General features: G+C 37.8%; 2 protein-coding genes across 3 annotated transcripts; one reads left to right on the top strand and one right to left on the bottom strand.

Annotated features, from left to right (window-relative positions):
* Positions 1 to 10,874: 10,874 nt before the first annotated feature.
* Positions 10,875 to 13,338, top strand: LOC121997765. 2 transcript variants are annotated; one of them, XM_042552385.1, is made up of 6 exons: positions 10,875 to 11,031; positions 11,125 to 11,221; positions 11,747 to 12,101; positions 12,286 to 12,751; positions 12,968 to 13,026; positions 13,099 to 13,338. In XM_042552385.1, exons 1-6 carry the CDS (start codon positions 10,998 to 11,000, stop codon positions 13,150 to 13,152), a joined length of 1,065 nt encoding a protein of 354 aa, XP_042408319.1. In that variant the 5' UTR covers positions 10,875 to 10,997; the 3' UTR covers positions 13,153 to 13,338. The 2 variants fall into 2 exon arrangements, with proteins under 2 accessions (XP_042408319.1, XP_042408318.1); XM_042552384.1 differs by having other exon boundaries at positions 10,877 to 11,031; positions 11,113 to 11,221.
* Positions 13,339 to 14,114: 776 nt separating this feature from the next.
* Positions 14,115 to 20,767, bottom strand: LOC121997764 (sterol 3-beta-glucosyltransferase UGT80B1-like). The gene is made up of 15 exons (XM_042552383.1): positions 20,360 to 20,767; positions 20,196 to 20,267; positions 19,984 to 20,077; positions 19,756 to 19,898; positions 19,594 to 19,664; positions 18,969 to 19,050; positions 18,507 to 18,608; positions 18,360 to 18,415; positions 17,891 to 17,925; positions 16,354 to 16,573; positions 15,169 to 15,384; positions 15,019 to 15,078; positions 14,900 to 14,939; positions 14,460 to 14,681; positions 14,115 to 14,344 (listed from the first exon to the last, which is right to left on the bottom strand). The coding sequence occupies exons 1-15, from the start codon at positions 20,429 to 20,431 to the stop codon at positions 14,288 to 14,290; spliced, it is 1,542 nt and encodes a 513-aa protein (XP_042408317.1). The 5' UTR covers positions 20,432 to 20,767; the 3' UTR covers positions 14,115 to 14,287.
* Positions 20,768 to 22,009: the final 1,242 nt, after the last annotated feature.

Below are 22,009 nucleotides of genomic sequence, written 5' to 3'. Positions count from 1 at the left end.
AGTAATAAAGAAATAAAGGACAAACAAGACACGCAAGTGAACAGCATATTAATAGCCGATAGAAAATGAAGCATAATAAAGAGCAAGCAAATATAAAACTGAGTAGCATAAATACATGAGTAGCATCAGAAGTGCAAACATCCAGGTCAGACAAACTAACAAATAGCATCCAACATACAGACAGTCAACAAACAAACTGTATCAATCAATATCCTCACACTGAGGAACATCACCATCATCGGCAGGAGGGGTGAAATCTTGAGGCGGCACGCTGGAGGATGGATAGCCTGGGTAAGACTGCGGAGGCGGGTAGCGCGCCATCCATCCGAGTAGCAACTGCTGTGTCACCACCTGATGACTGCGCAGATCATCGAAGCGCTGGTCAATCTGCCCGCGCAGGTCATCGTAGCGCTGGTCTATCCAAATACGCAGGCCATCCAGGCCAGCAGATATCATCTCATCGTGCTGATCAAAGCGGCTCTCCAGCTCTGCAATCTGCCAGCGCAGATCCGGATCCGCCTCTCCGTACTCAGCAACAGCAGCCTGTCGTGGAAGCGCCCGTGGTAGCTCACCAAGTGCTCTCCCATCCTTCCACCGAACTGCCCCATTCTGGCCTATGATACCAGACTTGGAAAATGCCCGTTTCCCAAGTCGGCAATCCTGCCTAACCATCTTTACCATCCTCCCCCTAGAGACATCAACACCCAGGGTCTCAAGCCAATCAGTAATTATATGCCCATAAGGCATATAAACAGTGAAGCTGCTAGGCTGACTATATGAGATGATCGAAGTGTAAATGCTCGACATGATATCAAAATCGAGACGCCGACGCAATCCATAGAGCATCAGACAATGAAATGATCGGATCTCAGCCAGGGGTTTGGATGTGATTGGTAGGAGACAGTTCGTGACAATCTTAAAAAGAATATAATCGGAGGCAGAAAGTTTCAAAGCTGCAAAAGTAGGGAACTCAAAATCTAACTCATCTAGCCCATCCGGTCTAGGATGTCCAAAGAAATACTCATGGATGGTGTCAGATGATACATCAAGTGGGGGAAGTAATGGGACTGGTAAATCAGGATAAATAGAAAAAGGATCTCCTGAACTCCTTCGGCAATCTAGATACTCAAAGAATTCTGCAATGGAGAAATTGATAGATCTCTTAGCGACTCTAGTTCTATAAATTCCATCACCGGGCTGATGAAGATTGTTGTAGAATTCAGATACTAGGTCAAAGTTGATGTCCCTTTCTAGAAAAACCAAAGAATCGAGCTTGTAGTAGGCAATTGTTTCTAAAATAGAGGGACAAAATTCCTGCATGAACTTCTTATCAACAGATCGACAAGGAAGTAACTTGAATGTCCTCTGTTTAAACGCTTGTTCAAACTGTTGGTTAGAAAATCTACTAGAACTAGCTGGTTGGGGTCGAGAGGGAGCAGGAGCTTTGGATTTGGATTTCTCGGTCGGTTCCTTAGAGGTTCCCTCACCACCAGTGGGTTTCTTTCTAACAATTAGGACAATGGGAACAAGGAAAGAGCACCGGCCATGGGCAAACCACCGAGCACAAACCATAGTGACAGTAAGAACATGATAACATGACCTGCCAAAGACAATAAACAGTAGAGATCAAGAGATTACCTCGGTGCCATTGTGACCTTCGGCTTTTAGAAGACGATGGGTCGAAAAGACGGGAGGAAGAGAGGGGCGTCGGCTAGGTTATGAGTCGGTCGGCTAGGGTTTTGAGAAGGAAGAAGATCGGGAAGAGAGGAGGTCGGGAGGATTTAATGAGGGGATAGTGCACAGTGTGATCTGATCGGATGGCTGTTCGATCATGATCGATTTTAACGCACAGAGGGGTCTGATCGGTCCCCCAGACCGATCAGGAAACCCTCTGATCGGTGCTCGGACCGATCAGGGGGCCTTCCTGCGAACCATAGAGAGCTGATCGATCCTTGGACCGATCAGTTAGTGAACAGAGAGTTATGGATTCATTCTGGATCGGTCGACAGACCGATCCAGTATCGCCTGATCGGTCCCCGGATCGATCAGATGTCGAATGAAGAGGTTGAAACTCTCCTGATCGGTCGTAGAGACCGATCAGAGAACATCCTGATCGGTCCCTGGACCGATCAGTTACTGAGATCCAGTGATTTCAATCTCTGTAATTCGTATCAAAGACTCTGAAACTTTGTTCAACAACTACTAAGGTCAGAACCCAGGATTTGGAGAGCCCACAGACTATATTCAGTGATACCAATGAATATTTTCTAAGGATTTGTTCTCCTGGTTTAGAATCATCCAGGGCTCAAAAATTTCAGATACTTAAACTTCTTCTTGAATCTGAAAGTCTCAAAACCAGAGAACTTTCAAGACCTGAGAAGTTTGTGTTATTTATTTGCTGAAACTATAATCTATGGTGAACCAAGGTACCAAAACTAACTTAGGCTATCTATAACCTGGTTCAAAATTCGTCCTTTCTATGATTAGTTTCAAGTTTATCAAAATATGTCTAAATTGCTGATATTTCTTCACCAACTTGTCCTATTTTCAATCAAGGTCACGAAATGTATCAAGCAAAGGTATCAATCAAACACATCAACCATGTTAGATGTTTTTTTTTTTATTATTAGGCAAATGTCCAACCAAGATTCCTTGGTTGGAATATATGAGTAAGATCTAGGAACCAAATACACATAAATTATGTAATGGTCTTCCCCATACTCAATTTATATCTCGTCAACCTCATTATTCAAGGGATGCATGATACATTTTGAACAATTTGGTTGATCCTAGCATCTCACCCCATTTCTAGCAAGCAAAAACATTTTGTTCAACCTTATAGTTTGTGTGAGATGTTCCCGAGTTGCCCAAAATCATTCCCAATTTCTCTTGTCATTTTAATTGTCCTTATTGATCATGATGAAGTCCTAAGGACCTAAGGAGCCAAACACATTCCCAACTCCCTCCTTAAATGACTAAATTCATTCTCCGGAAGAGGTTTGGTGAAAATATCAGCTAGGTTTGACTTTGACTCAACATATGTGAGTGCAATATCTCCCCTAGCTACGTGATCTCTTATGAAGTGATGACGCACTTCAATGTGTTTGGTCCTCGAATGATGGACTGGATTTTTAGTTAGGTTGATCGTGCTAATGTTGTCACATAGCACTTGTACACCCTTATAAGAAAGTCCATAATCCTCTAGGGTGTGTATCATCCACAACAACTGTGATACACTCTCTCCCATGGCAATATATTCGGCCTCGGTCGTGGAGAGAGCAACACAATGTTGCTTCCGACTTGACCAACTAACTAAAGATGAACATAAAAATTGACAGCCCCCACTAGTACTTTTCTGATCCAATTTGCACCCAGCATAATCGGAGTCGGTATAACCTATCAAGTCAAAAGACTCAGTACGTGGGTACCAAAGACCTACTCTAATTATGCCTTTAAGGTATCTCAGAATTCTCTTAACTGCAATTAAGTGAGATTCCTTGGCACAGACTTGATACCTAGCGCACATGCCCACAGCAAAGAGTATGTCCGGTCGACTAACTGTGAGATATAGAAGACTACCAATCATGCTTCTATATTGCGTTAGATCAATTGGTTTTCCACTCTCATCATTGTCAAGGCGAGTGTTTGTTGCCATTGGAGTAGACACTTCCTTAGAGGCACTCATATTGAATTTTCTAAGCATCTCTTGAGTGTATTTTGTCTGATGGACATAAATTCCATCTCGAGTTTGTTTGATTTCAAGTCCGAGGAAGAATGTCAACTCTCCTACTAGACTCATCTCAAACTCACTTTCCATGTGAGAAATGAATTCATTCAAATAGCCCTTGTTATTTGAGCCACAAATTATGTCATCGACATATACTTGGGCTACAAAAATGTTTTCACCATCTCTACGTAGAAATAGTGTTGGGTCTATTTGACCTCTTACAAATCCCTTCTCTAGTAAATAAGTTGACAGCCTTTCGTACCAAGCTCGAGGTGCTTGTTTAAGCCCATAAAGAGCTTTCTTGAGCTTGTATACGTGGTTTGGAGCTTCGGTACTCACAAACCCCGGTGGTTGCTCAACATAGACCTCTTCTTTGATGAGACCATTCAAGAAAGCCGATTTAACGTCCATTTGATAGAGCTTGAAACCTCTATGTGCAGCAAAAGCTAGCATTAGGCGAATGGACTCTAATCGGGCCACGGGAGCATATGTCTCATCATAATCAAGACCTTCGACTTGGCTATAGCCTTTGGCTACAAGTCTTGCCTTGTTTCTTACAACTTCACCCTTTTGATTTAATTTATTTTTGAAGACCCATTTGGTTCCAATAATGGTGGTCTTCCTAGGTCTAGGAACTAAATCCCATACTTGGCTCCTTTCAAATTGACCTAATTCGTCTTGCATAGCTATGATCCAATCAGGATCGTGCAATGCTTCATCAACTAGTCTTGGTTCAATTTCTGAGATTAAGGCAACCTCATTGGACTCATTTCTAAAGAATGATCTAGTCCTAACCCCTTGTTGGATGTCTCCCACAATCTGGTCTTGGGGATGACTAGAGGCTAACCTAGACTGCCTTGGTGTTGGCGGTGCCTCATGAATGGTCTCACTATGCACAGGCAGAGACTCAGTATCAGGCAAAGGATCAGATTGAGTTCTTTGTTGCCTTTGCTCATCAACATCAGAGTCAACTTCGACTCGTTCTTCATTTTGATCATTCAAACTTAGATTTCTAAGTTCAAATTGAATTTCTCCTATAGCCCTTGATTGATCATTTAAGTTAGGGATTTCTTCAAAAGCTACATCAGAGGACTCTTCAATCAATTTAGTCCTATTGTTGTAGACTCGATATGCTTTGCTGGTGAGCGAGTACCCGACCAGTATCCCTTCATCAGCCTTGGCCGAAAATTTTCCAAGATGGTCCTTGGTGTTCAAAATAAATACCTTACAACCAAACACCCTAAGATGTTTAATTGTAGGTGGTTTCCCAAACCAAAGTTCATGGGGAGTCTTTCCTAAAAACCTATGTATCAGGATTCGGTTTTGCACATAGCAAGCTGTATTCACAGCTTCAACCCACAAGTAACTCGGTAGTGAGTACTCATTGAGCATGCTTCGTGCATCCTCTTGTAAGACTCGGTTCTCTCTCTCCACAACCCCATTTTGCTGTGGGGTCCTTGGAGTTGAGAACTCATGTCTATACCCTTTTGCTTGACAAAATTCTAAAAACCTATGGTTTTGAAATTCACCACTATGATCACTTCTAATGGTTTTAATTGTTGTTGATTTTTCATTTTCAGTTCTTTTACAAAAGGAAATGAAAATATCTATGGTTTGATCCTTAGTTTTCAAAAAGAAAGTCCATGTATATCTAGTAAAATCATCAATAATTACTAAACAATATCTACTACCATTCAATGAAATAACATTGTTACAATCAAACAAGTCCATATGTAATAAGTCTAAAGCAGTAGATGTACTCACAGTGCTTTTACCTTTATGAGATGCTTTTGTTTGCTTACCCATTTGACATGCATCACATAGTTTGTTCTTTTGGTACTTGATGCTGGGTAAGTCTCGCACTAATCCTTGGTTGGCCAACTAACGGATGTTCTTCATGTTTACATGTGCCAACCTTCTATGCCATAGCCAAGACTCTTCTTCTTTCGACATGAAACACTTAATCAAAGCATTAGTAGCACTTTTAAACGATACTTGATAAATATTATCAACCCTTGTGCCTACTAGTACCGTGTCAAGTGTGTCAATGTGTTTAACCAAACATTGACTTGAATGAAATTCAATTGTGTAACCCGTATCGCACAATTGACTGACACTTAGGAGATTAAAAGTCATCCCCTTGACTAGAAGGACATTCTTGATATGGAGACATTCGGATATATGAATGTCTCCAACTCCTACAACCTTAAGGCTACCATTATTACCAAAAGACACATTACCTCTACTTTTGTTTTGAATGGTTGTAAACAGTGATTTGTCCCCGGTCATGTGCTTGGAGCATCCACTATCAACAAACCAAGTTGATAGATGCTCCCCCTCAACCAATGCCTACAAGACACGGAAGATAGAGGTTTTAGGTACCCAAATCTTGGGACCTAATGCTTCTACAACGAAAGACCTAGGAATCCATGCCTTGGTCATACCTTTCCTAGTTCCATGAGCCCTAGAAACATGTGATCTACTATTTTGAGTTCTAGACATTAGAGAAATGAAACTCGACTCCTTGGGTTGATACCCTAGCCCGGCCTTGTTGTAGACTGCCCTTTGAGAATCATGTCTAGAGTCTTAGAGCTAGTTGAGAATTTCTCAAGCATTTTCTTGAGTTTCTCAACCTCACCCTTCAAAGCCTTGTTCTCATCCTCGAGGACTTCTAGATGTAGGTCATCGACCTCATCTTCCCTAAAAGTCCTTAAGGTTTTTACTCCTTCTTTTAACAATTTATTTTCTGTTTTTGACTTTTTAAGTAATGTAGATAAGTGAGTGATAGTCTTATAACACTTTTCTATATGAGAAGAGGTTCATCATCCGACAATGATGAAGCCGCGGTTGAAGCATCGCTCGAATCTCCCTCACTTCCGGAGTCCGAAACCTCCCTTGCCATGAGTGCTAATTGTCGTGTGCTCTTTTCCATCTTCTCTTCTTCCTCCGATGAGCTTGATGAGGACTCATCCCAAGTGGCCTTGAGAGCCTTCTTCTTCTTGACTCTTTTCTCCTTCTTTTTGGCTCGTTCCTCCTTCCTCTTTAATTTCGGACACTCGCTCCGAATGTGTCCTTTCTTGCTACACTCATAACATATAACATTAGATTTATCAAAATTTTGATCATTAGTTTTACCTTTTCCTTTGTATCTTCGGCTTCTTCTCATAATCCTTCTTACGAAGTTCGCCATCTCACTTGATGATGATCCACTTTCATCATCGGATTCGGAGGAAGAGGTGGATGAGGAAATCTCCCTTTCCTTCTCCCTTTCCTTCTTCCTTCTTCCATCCTTGCTCTTTGGTCCTGCAAATAAAGCAATACCCTTCTCTTTTTGACCTTTGTTAGCAAGCTCATGAAGTTCCATCTCACAGAAAAATTCATCTAGTTTAACAATGGAAAGATCCTTGGATACCTTGTAGGCATCTACCATAGATGACCACAAAGCATTCCTAGGAAAAGATTTAAGAGCGTACCTTACTAGATCGCGATTCTCCACTCGTTCGTCCACAGAGTGTAGACCGTTGATGATCTCCTTGAATCTCCCATGAAGTTCACTTACCGTTTCATTGTCCTTCATGGTTAGATTTTGGAGTTGATTCAAGAATAGGTCCCTCTTGGCAATCCGAGAATCTCGAGTTCCCTCTTGGAGCTCGATGAGTTTGTTCCATAGGTCTCTTGCACTCGAGAACGGACCTACCTTGACGAGTTGGTCCTTGGCGATTCCACATTGCAAGGTGACCATAGCCTTGGCATCGGCTTGTGCTTTGCGGAGTTGTTCGGTAGACCACCTTGACGAATCGAGTTCCTTACCTTCTTCATCCTTTGGTGGTGTGAAACCTTCCTTGACTGAGAACCACATGGCAATGTCGGTCTTGAGGTAATACTCCATGCGGCCCTTCCAATATTGAAAATCTGCTCCTTCGAAGTAGGGTGGTCGATTTGTGCTAAAGCCTTCCTTCATAGCCATCCTTGTTTGCTCTTTTGGGTGTTAATCCGAATCAAAGAGCCCCTTGCTCTGATACCACTTGTTGGGATCTTAGATGGCTAGAGGGGGGGGTGAATAGCCTCTTTGAAAAATACTAAACACAAATTTCTTCAAGAACTTTGTTAGCACAGCGGAATTAGAAAACTAAAACAAAGAGAGAACATAGCACACTAACTCAGAGATTTACGAGGTTCGGGGATAACTTGCCCCTACTCCTCGGCGTGTCCGTAAGGTGGACGATCTCTTGATCTTCCGGTAGATCACACCCCGGAAGCTATCCGACTAAAGGATTCTCCTTCTCGGTGGAGTAACCTCTCCACAAAGTCTTTAACAGCAGTAAGAAATTAAGCACAAGACTTACAGTAGTGGCTCAAGTGAAATGATCAAAGGAAGCTCACAGCCACAATCAGCGAAGAATAAGCACACGCAGGAACACAAGAATACTGCCTCTCTTCAAGCACAAAGCACAGCACAGCTTGTTTCACACAATCAACCGAGAGCTCTGTTCCTTGCTTCCTCGTCTCTCTTCTTATGCCTCTGCTCTTTCGCTGCAGAAACTCTGCGTCGAATCTCTGCTGTAAACACAAGCATCGCCAATCACTCTTCCTCCTCAGCTAGTTCTCTGAACTCACACCAATATCATCCTTGGTCTTGCTGGTGTCTTCTGAGCTCCAACCAACCCACAGGAGTCAAGCTGATCGCGAACAGAGATTGCAGTCTGTTAGCATCAGTATCCGTTGATGCTCAATCTTCCCTCATCGCAGTGATACACAGAAAAAAGTAAGCCCTGTCTTATTCCTTTGATGAGGCTTAATTTGAAATTAAGCACTGGAATGGAACCTGCAACCTGCACCACATAAAGCTCACAGCAGAAATTGATTTGTTCAAACGAATCAGAAATCAGCAGAACCTGACAGTGTGTGCAGACAGTGAGGTGGATCGGTCAGCGGACCGATCCACACCTTTGAATTGATGTCTGATCGGTCGTGAAGACCGATCAGGGTATGGCCTGATCGGTCTGCAGACCGATCAGGGCTTAATGAGTGCGGTTTCTCGCACTCCTAAGATCGTCACCTGATCGGTCCCAAGACCGATCAGGATATGGCCTGATCATATGGATCGGTCCACAGACCGATCCCCTGCCATTTTCCTTCTCGCGACATCATCTCCTGATCGGTCTACAGACCGATCAGATTACACTCAGTAGGCTACTGAGTGTTTCTTGATCGGTCTATAGACCGATCAGATTACACTCAGTGTGCTACTGAGTGTTTCCTGATCGGTCACCAGACCGATCAGCAAACCTAGTTTCACCAGATCGGTCTGTGCACCGATCAGACAATCAAAGTCTCACTGGATCGGTCAATCCAACGCCTATGTGATACTAGGATTGGTCCTGAGAACGAGCTACCGAGCCCTCTCTGACCTAGTCCGGAGAACGAGCTACCGAGCTCTCTCCGACTTCGTCCGGTCCAGAGAACGAGCTACCGAGTCTTCTCTGACCATTCCGTGCCAAGTCACCATACTTGGACTTTTCCCGTGCCAAGCTCCCTGCTTGGACTTTTCACCAGATGTCTGGTCAACCTTGACCCATCTGGATTTTCCCTTGCCTGGCTTCACTCACCAGGACTTTCCCTCCCAACTGATCAACCTCGATCAGTAGTCATTATGAGTTTAATTAATATCTGATACAAACTTAAATCAGTGTCAACATCAAAACAACAGCCAGGTCATACTGTATCAACAGTTATAACATGTGTCAAGTGTTTTGACAGGTGTCAATAGTTGGAGGATGGGTAATTTAAAGAGGATGAGAGATTCTTACATGTGTTATGTGTCAAAGGTTGAAGCAGTAGGGATCCTCTGGTCCGTAAATTGTGGACCAGGTGATGGTCCATTGCATGAGGACCCTTGATTTGGATAGACTCCACCTTTAAATAGATGGGGTCCATCCAAATCAAGGATCTAAAAAAATGGGGTCCATCCAAATCAAGGATCTAAAAAAATAGATCATCCTCTGATCCGCAATTTACGGACCAGAGGATCCGTTCTCAGGTTGAAGAGAGGGATGATTTAAAGGGAGAGAAGGTTCTGATATATGTCAAGAGTTGGATGAAGGTAATTTAAGTGTCGAATTAGGAAGATAATTTAAATGAAGGAAGATATTCTCACATATATTAAAAATTATATAAAATAAAAAAAATAAAATTTTTTAATAAAAAATAATAAACAAAATTGATTAAAGAAATAAAACTAAATAAAAATTAAATAAAATTTAAAAAATAATAAAAAAAATAATTAAAAAATAAAACTAAATGAAAATGAAATAAAATTAAAATATATATATATATATATAAGTATTAATAAAAAATAATAAATAAAATTAATTAAAAAAATAAAACTAAATAAAAATTAAATAAAATTAAAAAATATATAAGTATTAATGAAAAAATAATTAAAAAATAAAACTAAATAAAAATTATATAAAATTAAAATATATATATAAGTATTAATGAAAAAATAATAAACAAAATTAATTAAAAAAATAAAACTAAATAAAAATTAAATAAAATTAAAAATATATATATAAGTATTAATGAAAAAATAATAAACAAAATTAATTTTAAAAATAAAACTAAATAAAAATTAAATAAAATTAAAAAATATATAAGTATTAATGAAAAAATAATAAATAAAATTAATTTAAAAAATAAAATTTTTTAAAAAAAAAGGAGAAGAAATTTGCTTTCCTTTAGAAGCGGGGCAGCATCTGTCCAGATTATTAACACAAAATATAACCTACCTTTTTTGGTGTAATAAATAATAATCCCTAATTTCAAATGCCCAACTCGTTGCGTGCCACGTGCTCAATTATCACTCGTCAAAAGACTGATCGTTGACCAGTGATCCGCGCTGGGATCGTGGGGAACGCTCTCGCTACTATTTCTCAATCGATAAATTTTGACCACCCACATTCACAGTCTTTCAATCTGGACCGTATGTTTCGGGGCAACACACAGACCACTACATACCAATCGTCCAATGCGCTTGGGTGAGTTGCGGGTTTATTCCCCAAAATTTTTTACTTAATTCGAATTTCAAATCCTCAAATCGATCCATTCCCGCTCAAAACGCGTGTTTGAATATAAAGGGTTGGGGCCCATTTTTGCAACTTCTCCTCATTATAACGGCTCAAACTTGGCATGCGCTGCAAAATTCGACGGAGTTCTTCGCCTTTTTTTGGGGATCGAATCGATCGATCACGCTCTGCGAGAGAGACAAAGGATGGAAGCCGCCAGCAATCTGTCCGCCCGATCTGGTACTGATCTCCATTCCTCCATTATTTGTGTTGTAATGATCTTGTTGTCTTTCCTTTTCTTTGACCACTTCGAGAACGAAGCATCGGGTGCAGGATCCTCGAAGTTGCGTTACCCGCTACGATCCGCGGCTAAATCGAAGGATGGGAAGCCGGTGATCGACGAACCTACGCTCTCATCTGCTTCGAAGAAGTAATTTTCTCTTCCTATGTTATGCTTTCGCTTATGCTAGTGATGCATAGCAACATACCGTTTATCTTTTTCACTTTGATTGTTTATGACCAATTGTTATCCGTCGTCATTGATTTGGTCTACTTTGAATTGATTAAGAAAGTTGGATGTTAATTAGCAAGATATGGAGGATGTTCAACCTAGAGTTTGACAATTCCTACAGTAGTAAACACGAAAGCACATTTTTTTCGGAAGTAATATTTACAATAAAACGAGAAGCATTCAATAACTGTTTCGTGCCCAGACCAAAAGGTTTCTCACTTGTTCTTTCTATAAAAATTCAGAGTGATACAGTTTTTTAATACTAATATTTATGTGGTCTTTAGTAGTTCTTTTGGATGTTTGAGGGTTCGACTTGAGTGCTTGTTTATGGAAAAAGATGATTATCTTAGACATTTGTTTCTGCCAGAATTCTTATGATTGAGAATCATCTATTTGAAATAACATGTTAGGCACAATTCCTGAACATTATCGTTGTCCTTTCAGAGGTAGATCTTCTCCTGCAGTGTGCAAGAGCATGAGCGTTTTCAATGTGTCCGGAAAGGATAATGCTGCAAAGCATCCACGTAGACTTTCAATTCCTACCAAACCTAGTTCTACTCCCGTTCCTCAACCAATTGGGTGTGTAACGCCTATATCAGAGACACGAGCGAAAAGATTGAACATGCAAGGGAAAAACGATACACCATCGTCTGAAGCATCAAAGTCTATCATCAGACGGAAATTCAGTGTACTTTCTTCTGCTTCTTATTGGTTAACACAGATCAAATTGTCAGAATTAGCATCAAAACATTCAACTTCACTTGGCTTTTTCAAGCTTGCACTTGAGTCAGAATGTGAGGTGAGCAGAATGCCCTTTTTTTTTTAAAATAAATAAATAAATAAATTTTGACTTCGTTGCATCTTTTTTACATTACTGACCTGTAATGCCAATGATTTCTTTTTTGCATGAGTTTAGTTCTCTACTCTTGGTTATTTAATTCCAAGTTCATATTATTCTATATTTGCAAAATTCTATTTGACAGCCTTTAGATCGAGTACGCGAGGAGCTTAAATCATACATACAAAGACATGCCCTTGTTACTGAGCAAGAGGAATCTGTCAAAGATTTACTCCAGCGCTACAATATCATGGAGGACTTTGAGAAGTTTAAAGTTTCTGTAAATTCCCCTAAGGTACCTGAGACGGTGACTCAGAAATCAGACAAGCCAAAATGTAGCATAGAATCGAAATCAAGAGACAGAAATGTGACATCCAAGGCACTGTACTCTGGTAGTCTCACCGCAATCACTAACTCAAACAGTAAGGATGGTTTTCCAAAGAGGCAACCAATTTCTGTAAGCAAAGGCAACAAGGATGCAGCAAAGACAGTGCCTATTAAAGATAACAATGGAACCACTGTATCCAAAAAATCTCAGAAGTCAAAGATAGAATCTCCGAAGGAAGACGAAACAATGAAGAAGTCAGAAGAAAATTCTCCTCCTGAAACGGGTAACGATACCAACCTAATTCCATGCATTTCACTAAATTCAAAATCTTTGATATTTTTATAAAAGTAGTGTGTGGATGGTCTGTTGTCCAAGTCTTTTTTTCAATATGATTCTCAAAACAATCACGAGCTATCAGTATAAAAGAATCGGTAGCAAAATTAGTATTCATTTTCAATTCTAAATCTTTGCTTATTTTGAAATAATTTTGATAATTTAGGTGACAAAGCAGATATTTTGGCCACAGAAGGTGCATTACAGGAAGACAAGGAGAATACGGTAATAATCCAATCTAATTTAAAGTTCTTATTAAGCAGATATTCCTAATGTAAAGCTTAAATTTTTTTGTAGGATGTTCATACAGTTGAGGAAGCCAGCAGCATTGCAGCAATTCCAGTGAATTAAACTAAGATTCAAATTTAGTGTGATTTACAGACTTTAAATGGTTTGCCTTGATATTTCTTTGGGAGATTTATAAAAATAGTGTGAAGAACAATGTTTGGTGTGGTTGGCTTGGCTCAAAAAGATGTCAATCTTTCTTGTATTTTTCAGTCGAATTTTGGAATTTGCATCATTGAGTTCTGCTTCCAATTCAACAGGGATTCTTGTGAAAAAAGTAGAATTTTGCCAGTGGGCATTGAAACAGCCATGCCGTTTCTGCCTTTACATGCCACTGTGCACTTCTAGAAATTGGATAGTATAAAATTATTATTATATTTATGGTAGATTTAGGAATTCATTCATATCTTTATTTTTTTGGTTTTGATCAATAGAAATTGGTAGAAAGAATTTAAATTAAGATATTTGATAAATCAAAATTGACCCTAAAAAAAAATAGATTCCTCATGTTTTGTGCTACTGATTTTAATTGGTGAAGAATATTAAACTATTTTTTTTTTAAGAAACAAAGGTGTTAGGGTAAGAAAGATTTTATGGGAATTTTTCTCTTTTCATAAATTGTTGCAATTCATCCGTCAAAAATTTTATATAAGAAATTCAATAATCTGTCAAAAATTTTATATAAGAAATTCAATAATCTTCATTTTTGTTGTTAAAAAAAATTAATAAAATTGGATAACGTGAGTTTGGGATGATTGACTTGATCTTATAAAAATTTTCCAATAAATCGAGAAGTGCTCGTAACGAATAGCCTAGGAGTCTAGCCTCTTTTAATTACGTATCCCATTTAGAAAATTTCGCATCAAGTTCGTCTTTCTTTAATGAACACGTGCCATGCAGTTAATATTTTCAATTGCATCACCAAACTGTATTGATCATCAATTGATAGATAATAATAGCACTACACTGGATTATCTTTGGTCGATCATCTACTATAACGTTGCACTTGAAATAACTCAAAAGCAAGGTACAAAATAAACAGATAGAGCTTAATAAATCGATCTAACTTAAATAATCCCAGATGGCTAAAAGGCTTAAATAAACAGAGATGGGAACAAGAGCGTGGGTAAGTGTTAATTATGTAAGCTCTATCATGTAAAGCAATCTCAGCTGATGGTGATGCATTGTGAGTTCAGTAAAACTATTCAGGGCATATCACCTTTTCTTTCAGAATTTTTACAGCCTCTTGCAAACCATCCTGGGGAAAAAACTTGCAATATAAGTAACAAATAGCTAAAAAAAACTAATTCAATTATGAAGAGTGAGATCTAGATCATTTCTTTTACATGAGTTAGTCTTTATATCTCAAGTACCTCTGAGGAGATCATATCGGCCACTCTCAATGCTTGTGCTTTTATCTCGGGCGATAATGCCAACTTTATGGTTCTTGCCAGGTCATCTGCAGCCTGGATAATGCTTGTACCATTGATGTTTTCTGGAAGAAGATGACAACTACGAAGCGGCTCCGGTGCGACTCCTATCCAGTGGAGTCTCTCTGCCCAATAAAACTGATCTAATATGAATGGACATATTATCTGCAGGGAAATATATGTGATCCATCAGTCGTTTACAATCTATGTTTGAAATGCAAAGCTGATCTTTGTACTGCTGGGGTGAGTAAATCATAGCGTATAAATTGGCCAAACTGAGCTTTAATGCAATTTGAAGAGTCGTGGCTACTCAAGATCAAACACTAGAGGGGAAATTGATTAAGCAAGGTTCTTCAAATTACATTAAAGCTCTTATACACAACCTGAGGGATTCCAGCATGAAGTGCTGCAGCAGTTGAGCCACTGGCAAAATTAAAGCAAGCATCACATTAGACGAAGTGTGCAGATCTAGGGAAATGATACTTTGCTCCTAATTCCTTACCTGCCTCCGTGATGAATTGCAACTGCACATCTAAGGAAGAGCCAGCTATAAGGTATGGAGCTGATCATGTCAAGTTAGAAGAACACCCATGAACCTCAAGAAATTTGTCAAAGTTGATATATAACATTTCAGAGAAATTCTAGCCATTACCCAGAAAAGCAATAGAGCCGGTCACTGAAGAGGAGAGTTCCATCTGATGTGTTGAGCTGTGGGTCGACTTTGCTTGTTGATGTAGCTGCAATTGATTTTATAGAAGCATCCAATGGTTCATATCCAGCAGTGAGAAGGATGAAATGGTATTCTGTGGCCTCTATAACGGCTTCGAGCACCCTTAGGAATGCATGTGGATTTTTAAGAAAGCCCATGCTGTGAAATAAAGAAATTACTTGCAGAACAGGCAAATGACAAGAGTATTCCATTGTACCTTGCGTAGAGCGCAACACATTTGTACCCAAGAGAAACAACATCAAAGTTGGTAGAAGATTGGCACAACACTTGGTAGGATACTAGGAAGGAAATTACTAAATTAAACAATCAACAGGAAGAAAAAACCTAGGTTCTGGATCTCAAAGAAGAGAACTATTGCATAATCTATTGTAAGGAAAAATAGCAATCAGGAATTCAAGTAATATCTAATCATAGTATATCATCTTTTGTTAATTTTCCAGGACAAGAATTAGTGATCTAGAATAAATAGTCCACTGAAACATCAAATCATTGGTCTCGCTAAGGACAGTGAATATGATTTCGTTACCCATGTCAACAATCATACTCAAGACTTGTAAAAGAAATAGAACCAAAAAATATATTCCTTGCTGAAATGGATAAAGAACCTTATTCTATTGGCATAAAGAATATTAACTTAAACAACAGAAACGTTAAACCTTAAGGATTTGATGATCACAAGCATACAAGACCATAATGTTGATAAGTAAAATGTGGAATAGGACAAGTAGCATGCTTCTTTTTTGCTTCGTTGTCTCTAAATTAGATTAGCAACTATGAGAATTAGTCAGATCATAAAATTAATTCACACTTGGAATAACCATTAGATCAAGGGATGGTGCAAATTCCAAAAGTTATTAAAGTTTTTTTTTCCATCTGGGTTATATTGTATTTTTTTGTTTAATTTTCCCATCATTAAACTCCAATCGGTGAGCTAGGATCCGCTAGTCGTACATAGTTTTCACATAAATTAAACCTCATAAATCTGCACTAGTAGCGTATTATCAAGAGGAAAAAAAAGAGAGAAAAGAATCATATTCACACGGGCAAGCATCTTTACTTCAAGCAATTACTATATGCTTAAAAATTGGACAATGGGAAATAAGCTACCTTCCAATGGAACTTAGTCCTATAAATATTGGTAAACACGAATAAGATCTTTGTGTAAGGAACTGCTGCATATCAGCATGAGTGGCACACAATTCATTCTTTCTAGTCATAGAGCTACTCGGATTTGGTGACACTATTTCCCTGCATCCGTTGCATGAAAATTGCCACTCCAAAGGAAGAAACCAGAATCCACAGGCATGAGTATTCGGTGGCCAGTAATCTGTAAAGATTCTCAAAATTAGTCCATGTTTAAAATATTAAGCAACAATAATCAAACAATCAGAGAAAAGGTGAATATAATCATAACAGAATGCAAGTGAAAGTATAAGAACAAAAAGAGATCAGAAGTTGTCACAAATTTTACCGATCTCTGGCATTACTATGTGAGTTCTGAAGAAGAAATATTTGCATGTAGGTTAAAGTTTGTATGAAGGCCGAGGCAAAAAAAAAAAAAAGTCATAAAATAATAGCATTTTAAGTGCATAAGTAGCATAGTATAATTTTCTTAATATTTCATGCAAGATAAAAAAAACACCTAAATGACACACATGCACTTGGTCAAGCTTTTGCTAATGGAAGTAAGATGATATTCAATCGATATAGGGCTTTCCATTGAGTAAATTTCTGATTTACTACTGTAGCTGTGTTAGTTTTTTTCATTGTTATGCGTTGTGTCCAATAAATTTACCTAACTGATAAAAATAACCAAAAGGAAATAAAACAGAATAAAATAACAAAAAGTTGCATTATTACAACACCAATCTAAGATATGAAAATGGAATAGATATTTAAATAAATTTATTTTTGGATCACTGGTAGTACATACTCAAGGCAACAGGTGCAAACTGAGATAGTCTATCAGAAACTCAAACATCATTGACAAAATTATTAAGTGTAATAGGATAAATAATATCTCGATAAAACTATTTAGGAGGACAACCTAATGATCAACTGAAGGACAGAAGGGATAATGGAAGGGAATCAAATCAAAAGCAGTCAAATACTTATGAGTTCTTCATTTCTAAAGCTTTTTGAACTAGTTAGCATGACAATTGTATATAAAATTTCTGCAGAAGATACAAGAAACCCATCCCAACATATATTACGTATATAATCAAGAAAATGGAGGTAATACGTAAAGAAAGGAAACGAGCAAGAGAGAACAGAAAAGAAAGATTTGTTACAGCCAGCCAATATACAATCTCTTAATAGAAAATGAAAAATGAACTTTACAAATTTCTTGCTCAAAACACCCAAATCCATGGAAAGAAACAACAGATTAGCAGTGTACGTCTAGGATACTTAGTTGAAGCCTTCTACATAGCATGTTAAGAGTCAAAGAGAAAGAGATTGAAAGTTGAAAGCCATTGGTGGCATGCATGCAACACATTATGATGTAATGAACTGAAAATTGTACCACAGACCCAAAATAAACTCAGAGTAAAGAAGTAATAATCACCATACAAATTTCAGATTCAAAATTAACTATTCATAAAAAAGATCAAAAACTACTTATCATGAACTTTAAATGCATTACCTGGACATTCGACAATTTCCTTGCTAAATCCATAGCTGCTCAAAATACAGAATAGTTAATATAACATTTCAATTAATATCTTGAACATGATATTAAAGTATAAAATAGTTCATGTGGTGGTAATTTCGCAGCTTTACTTGCACAGTGATTTTACATTGACTATTCAGGCACATGATGAACCCAGTTCAATCCTTTGAGCAAGGAAGGTCAATTCTTTTAGGGATTTTATGAGTCAATATTATCTTTCCCAAGTAAACACATAGGAGGAAAAGTTGAACTATTATTTATTTGACAGGAATTTGAACCAACTAAAAATGTTTGTCTCAGATTCCTCATTGTTGTCTATTTGTGATAGTGTAAATTGCACCTTATAATAGATATATTACATTGGAAATCACTATGATTCTCGGTAAGAAAGGCAAAAGCTAAAAAATATATATTCTAAAAGCATAATCTTTTATAACATTACATTAATAATGGTGATTCTGCTCGCATATGCCACATTGGAAGGCTCGTTACTGCATCCTGTAATCCTTTAGAAAGCAAGTTAATATGGTTTACAATAAATCAGTAATCATCCGAATATTTAGTAGATAAATCAGTTGAAGTCACTTACAATGAAAGGAATGGGGCTCAGTTTCAATTGTTCACTTCTCCATGACCCCCAATCATTTGTGAAAAGTGGCCACATCCAGTGGGCTACATCGTTCCAACTAACCTATTAACTTAGAAAGGAGAACCAACTTTCAGATTCAAAAAACAAGTGACCTGCACTATACAAGTACCATGCACTGACCATCGGTGAAATTTATGTCCACCAGTAGACAAATATCATAGTGAGTATCCTTAATCTAATTCCTATTCAGTGCTTTCGTTTGACTGATTCTATCTAAGGTTGAATTAAACAGCATAATTCAAGTCATTCCATGAATGTCTGAATAACAAGTTTTTCAGAATACTATGTTTCTTTTCCCCTACAAACAACAGCCTATGGAAAGAAAAGTTATGCAAGACTAAATACCAAGTACAAGAGGGCATTAGATGGGTAAAAACAACTACAAGCAATGACATACCATACCGTGTTGGGAGGAGCTTCTTGAAAATATTTATACAGAAGTGGTAGTTCTTGTTTGAACTGGCGTACAAATGCTGAAGGAGCACTGGATATGAATATAAAGAATAGTTTAGAAATATGCAAGAGAAAGAATAAAAAAACTATCTTTCATCAATTGATGGAAAATTTTATCAAATATAAATTATTAGTTTCAAACTGATTTCCACTAAATCAACAAAGCTAAGCTGCTTAGAGGCAATTTACATGCAACTTAAGGTATAGGCACACGCAAACTGTGGAAAGGAAACTTTTTCCTTAGCACTAACTTCCAGTCCATCAACACACTATTTTATCATCCGAACCCATGGTTAGAAAAAGAAAAAAAAATGATGTGAAAAATAATAAGGAGAGAGAGCACACAGTGCAAAAGAAAATCCATGCAGATTCACTATGGCTTGAAAATGAAAAGCAAACTATAGATTATTCCTCAGAATCACAAGAAAGAAACAATAGCAAGGGTTAAGGTTATCAATGAACCAAAAACATCAAACAATACAGACCACCAAAAATATAAATCATGTATGCACTGAAGTGCATAATAATAATGAGTTTTTAACTGCGAATGAATGTCTAGAAGTTACATACTGACCTATATGGAACAACATAGGGAGAAGCAATGACACATCGAATTTGAAAAGTTTCAGAAAGATGCCAACCTTCCTGCATCAGTTGTGATTTCCAATTCTCTATCAAGGTGAAAAAAAAAAGGAACAAGTACAAATACAGGAATTCTTCAAAATGAATGAAGTACCAAGGCAAAGAAATTTATCACGATAAAATCACTTTTCATGTTTGGATAATCTCCAAGGACACTTTCAATGACAGATAGACATTCTTCCCTGTGTGCTGCCTGAATTTTCTTTTTGTGAATTGGAAAGGATACCTGCTCTGAATCTGGATAAGGGAAATCATCAAGCACGAGAATCACTGTAACAAACAGAAGAAGAAAGGACTGCGAGGACAATATCTGTAAGCTGACCTGGCATATTAACAAACTGATGAACCGAAAGAACAGGAGGAGAGTTCACTGGAATATAATTGACATTCTTCTCTGCTAAATGCACCATTAAACTCTGTGATAGTAGCATCTCTCAGTAAATCGGAAAAAAAAACGATATCTTTTTGGAAGACAATAAAAAAGAAGATGATACGATTAACGCATTTACTAGAGCAAACGAATATTTTAGAAACCTGATGCGCGCGATGAGTAATCAACACAACTTGATACTGCTTTTGGTCACAAGCAAAGGCAGAAGCAATCGCCTAATAACACAAAAAGGAAGACGAGAAAGTGATGGAAATTACCAAAAGGTGAAAAGAACAGAAATCAGAAAGATGGAGGAAACGAAAACTACCGCGATGGGGAAGACATCGCCCTTGGTTCCAAACGCCATAAAAATAGCTTTAGGTTTTTGGTATGCCGCCATCTTCCTTGACACCCTTCCCTTCCCTCCCACGCGCTCCCTCTCTCTCTCCGATTGAAAGATTTAATAGATAATCCTATTAAAGATCACTGCTTGAAGAGGTTTGCAAACGAGCAATTGACATCCAGAATGCCCAATTGTCTTGCTAAACCTAAATTTATGATCAAACAAAACACTAAATTGTGAATTAATTACGACTATAACAGCTCGATAGGATCATGCTTCATATCCAGAACACAGCTAGAAGCAGAAGAAAAAAAAAAATGCGAGAAGAAGTATATTAAAGCCGATCCACGGCATGTGCTCGACGAAACACAGAAGAAGGAAGAGTTTACCACTTCGAGCAAGTCTTACTTTTGAAATGATTATTTAAGTTGGGTTGATTTAAATTTATTTAAAATTTAATTTAAACTTAGTTCGTTCAGATATTATCAAAATTTTAATTTAAATTAGATTTGAGTTTAATTTGAGTTTGACTTGATTTCAATTCAAGTTTGTTGATTATTTGAAAATTTTAATTATTTGATTGATTATTAAATCAAATAATCAAAACATTTATAAAACTAGCGTTGGAGAACAGAAATTAAGCCCAGAAAGTGTTTGGGTTATTGCCTGTGTGAAAGTGCATATTATTCTTGACGTCCAAACATTTATAAAACTAGAAATTTTATGAAAACAGAAAACATGTTTGGTGCAACTAAAACCATTGCAAAAATCCTTATGGGTAGTTCAGTAGCTCCAATGCCATCGACTGAGGAAGGAAAGAAGAGAGTGCAATCAGCACCACTTGATGGAGAAAGACCATGGAATCCAGGACGAAGGATTTTAGCTCCTCATCTCTGCAAAAAAGATGGGAAGCCTGAGCTTTGCCTAAAGAGTAGCTTGGAGAAACCCTCCATATGGATGGCAGTCTTTTGGATGTTCAAGCTGGACCGCTGGGAAGAGAGAGTGTGCAGAGGAAAGATCAGTGTGGAGAAGAGCTTGTTGAGAATTGAGATCATGGAGTTTGAGTTCAGGTACTCCTGTTTTAGGGTGCTGACAATTTTTTCTTAATTCAATTCAATAATTTGTTGCAAATACTTGTTATTATTAATTTTAACAAACAATTAAAACTAGTTCTAGCATTTAATTCAAGGCTCAAATAAATTAATCTACCATCTCTGAAACGTCTCAAATGCGCCACCAAGTTAATTAATCTCTTAAGCAATTAACTAATGAATCTTATCAGACTCTTTAGTCTCGACTGAGAAGCTACCTGTCAATTCAGAAATTCAAAAACAGTTAATCAACCGAATCATAGTAAATTAATTACAGGCTTTGACTCATTAATTAACTTAACTTATTCCTCACAAATTAACACCAATCGGCTGCTGTACGTTTAATAAATTAATCCACACCAGATTAATTAGTTTGATCAGAGTTGAAGGATCAAACTATTCAAATCTCAAATGTTACTCTCTCTATATATTCAGATATCCGTGCATGTAATTAGGCACCACACTTCATTAACTGAAGCTCAACCAATATTCTATATTTTGATCACTTGTAGTTTTCATTTGAGAGCATATGGCTTCCATCAAG

Source organism: Zingiber officinale, chromosome 6A (genome assembly GCF_018446385.1).
Source record: "Zingiber officinale cultivar Zhangliang chromosome 6A, Zo_v1.1, whole genome shotgun sequence".
In the NCBI taxonomy this organism is placed as follows: domain Eukaryota; kingdom Viridiplantae; phylum Streptophyta; class Magnoliopsida; order Zingiberales; family Zingiberaceae; genus Zingiber; species Zingiber officinale.
The sequence above is the reverse complement of the archived record's forward strand: the minus strand, read 5'-3'. Positions and strand labels throughout refer to the sequence as shown.

Bases quoted from the DNA above. Each gene is read 5' to 3' on its own strand.
- LOC121997764 (XM_042552383.1), bottom strand. From the start codon at position 20,431: ATGGCGGCATACCAAAAACCTAAAGCTATTTTTATGGCGTTTGGAACC. The intron at 18,609-18,968 runs GTATGGTATGTC...CTAAGTTAATAG, and splicing joins AAGAAGCTCCTCCCAACACG to GTTAGTTGGAACGATGTAGC. The intron at 14,345-14,459 runs GTACTTGAGATA...TTTTTTCCCCAG, and splicing joins CCGATATGATCTCCTCAGAG to GATGGTTTGCAAGAGGCTGT.
- LOC121997765 (XM_042552384.1), top strand. From the start codon at position 10,998: ATGGAAGCCGCCAGCAATCTGTCCGCCCGATCTG. The intron at 11,032-11,112 runs GTACTGATCTCC...TCGAGAACGAAG, and splicing joins CAATCTGTCCGCCCGATCTG to CATCGGGTGCAGGATCCTCG. The intron at 12,102-12,285 runs GTGAGCAGAATG...TCTATTTGACAG, and splicing joins CACTTGAGTCAGAATGTGAG to CCTTTAGATCGAGTACGCGA.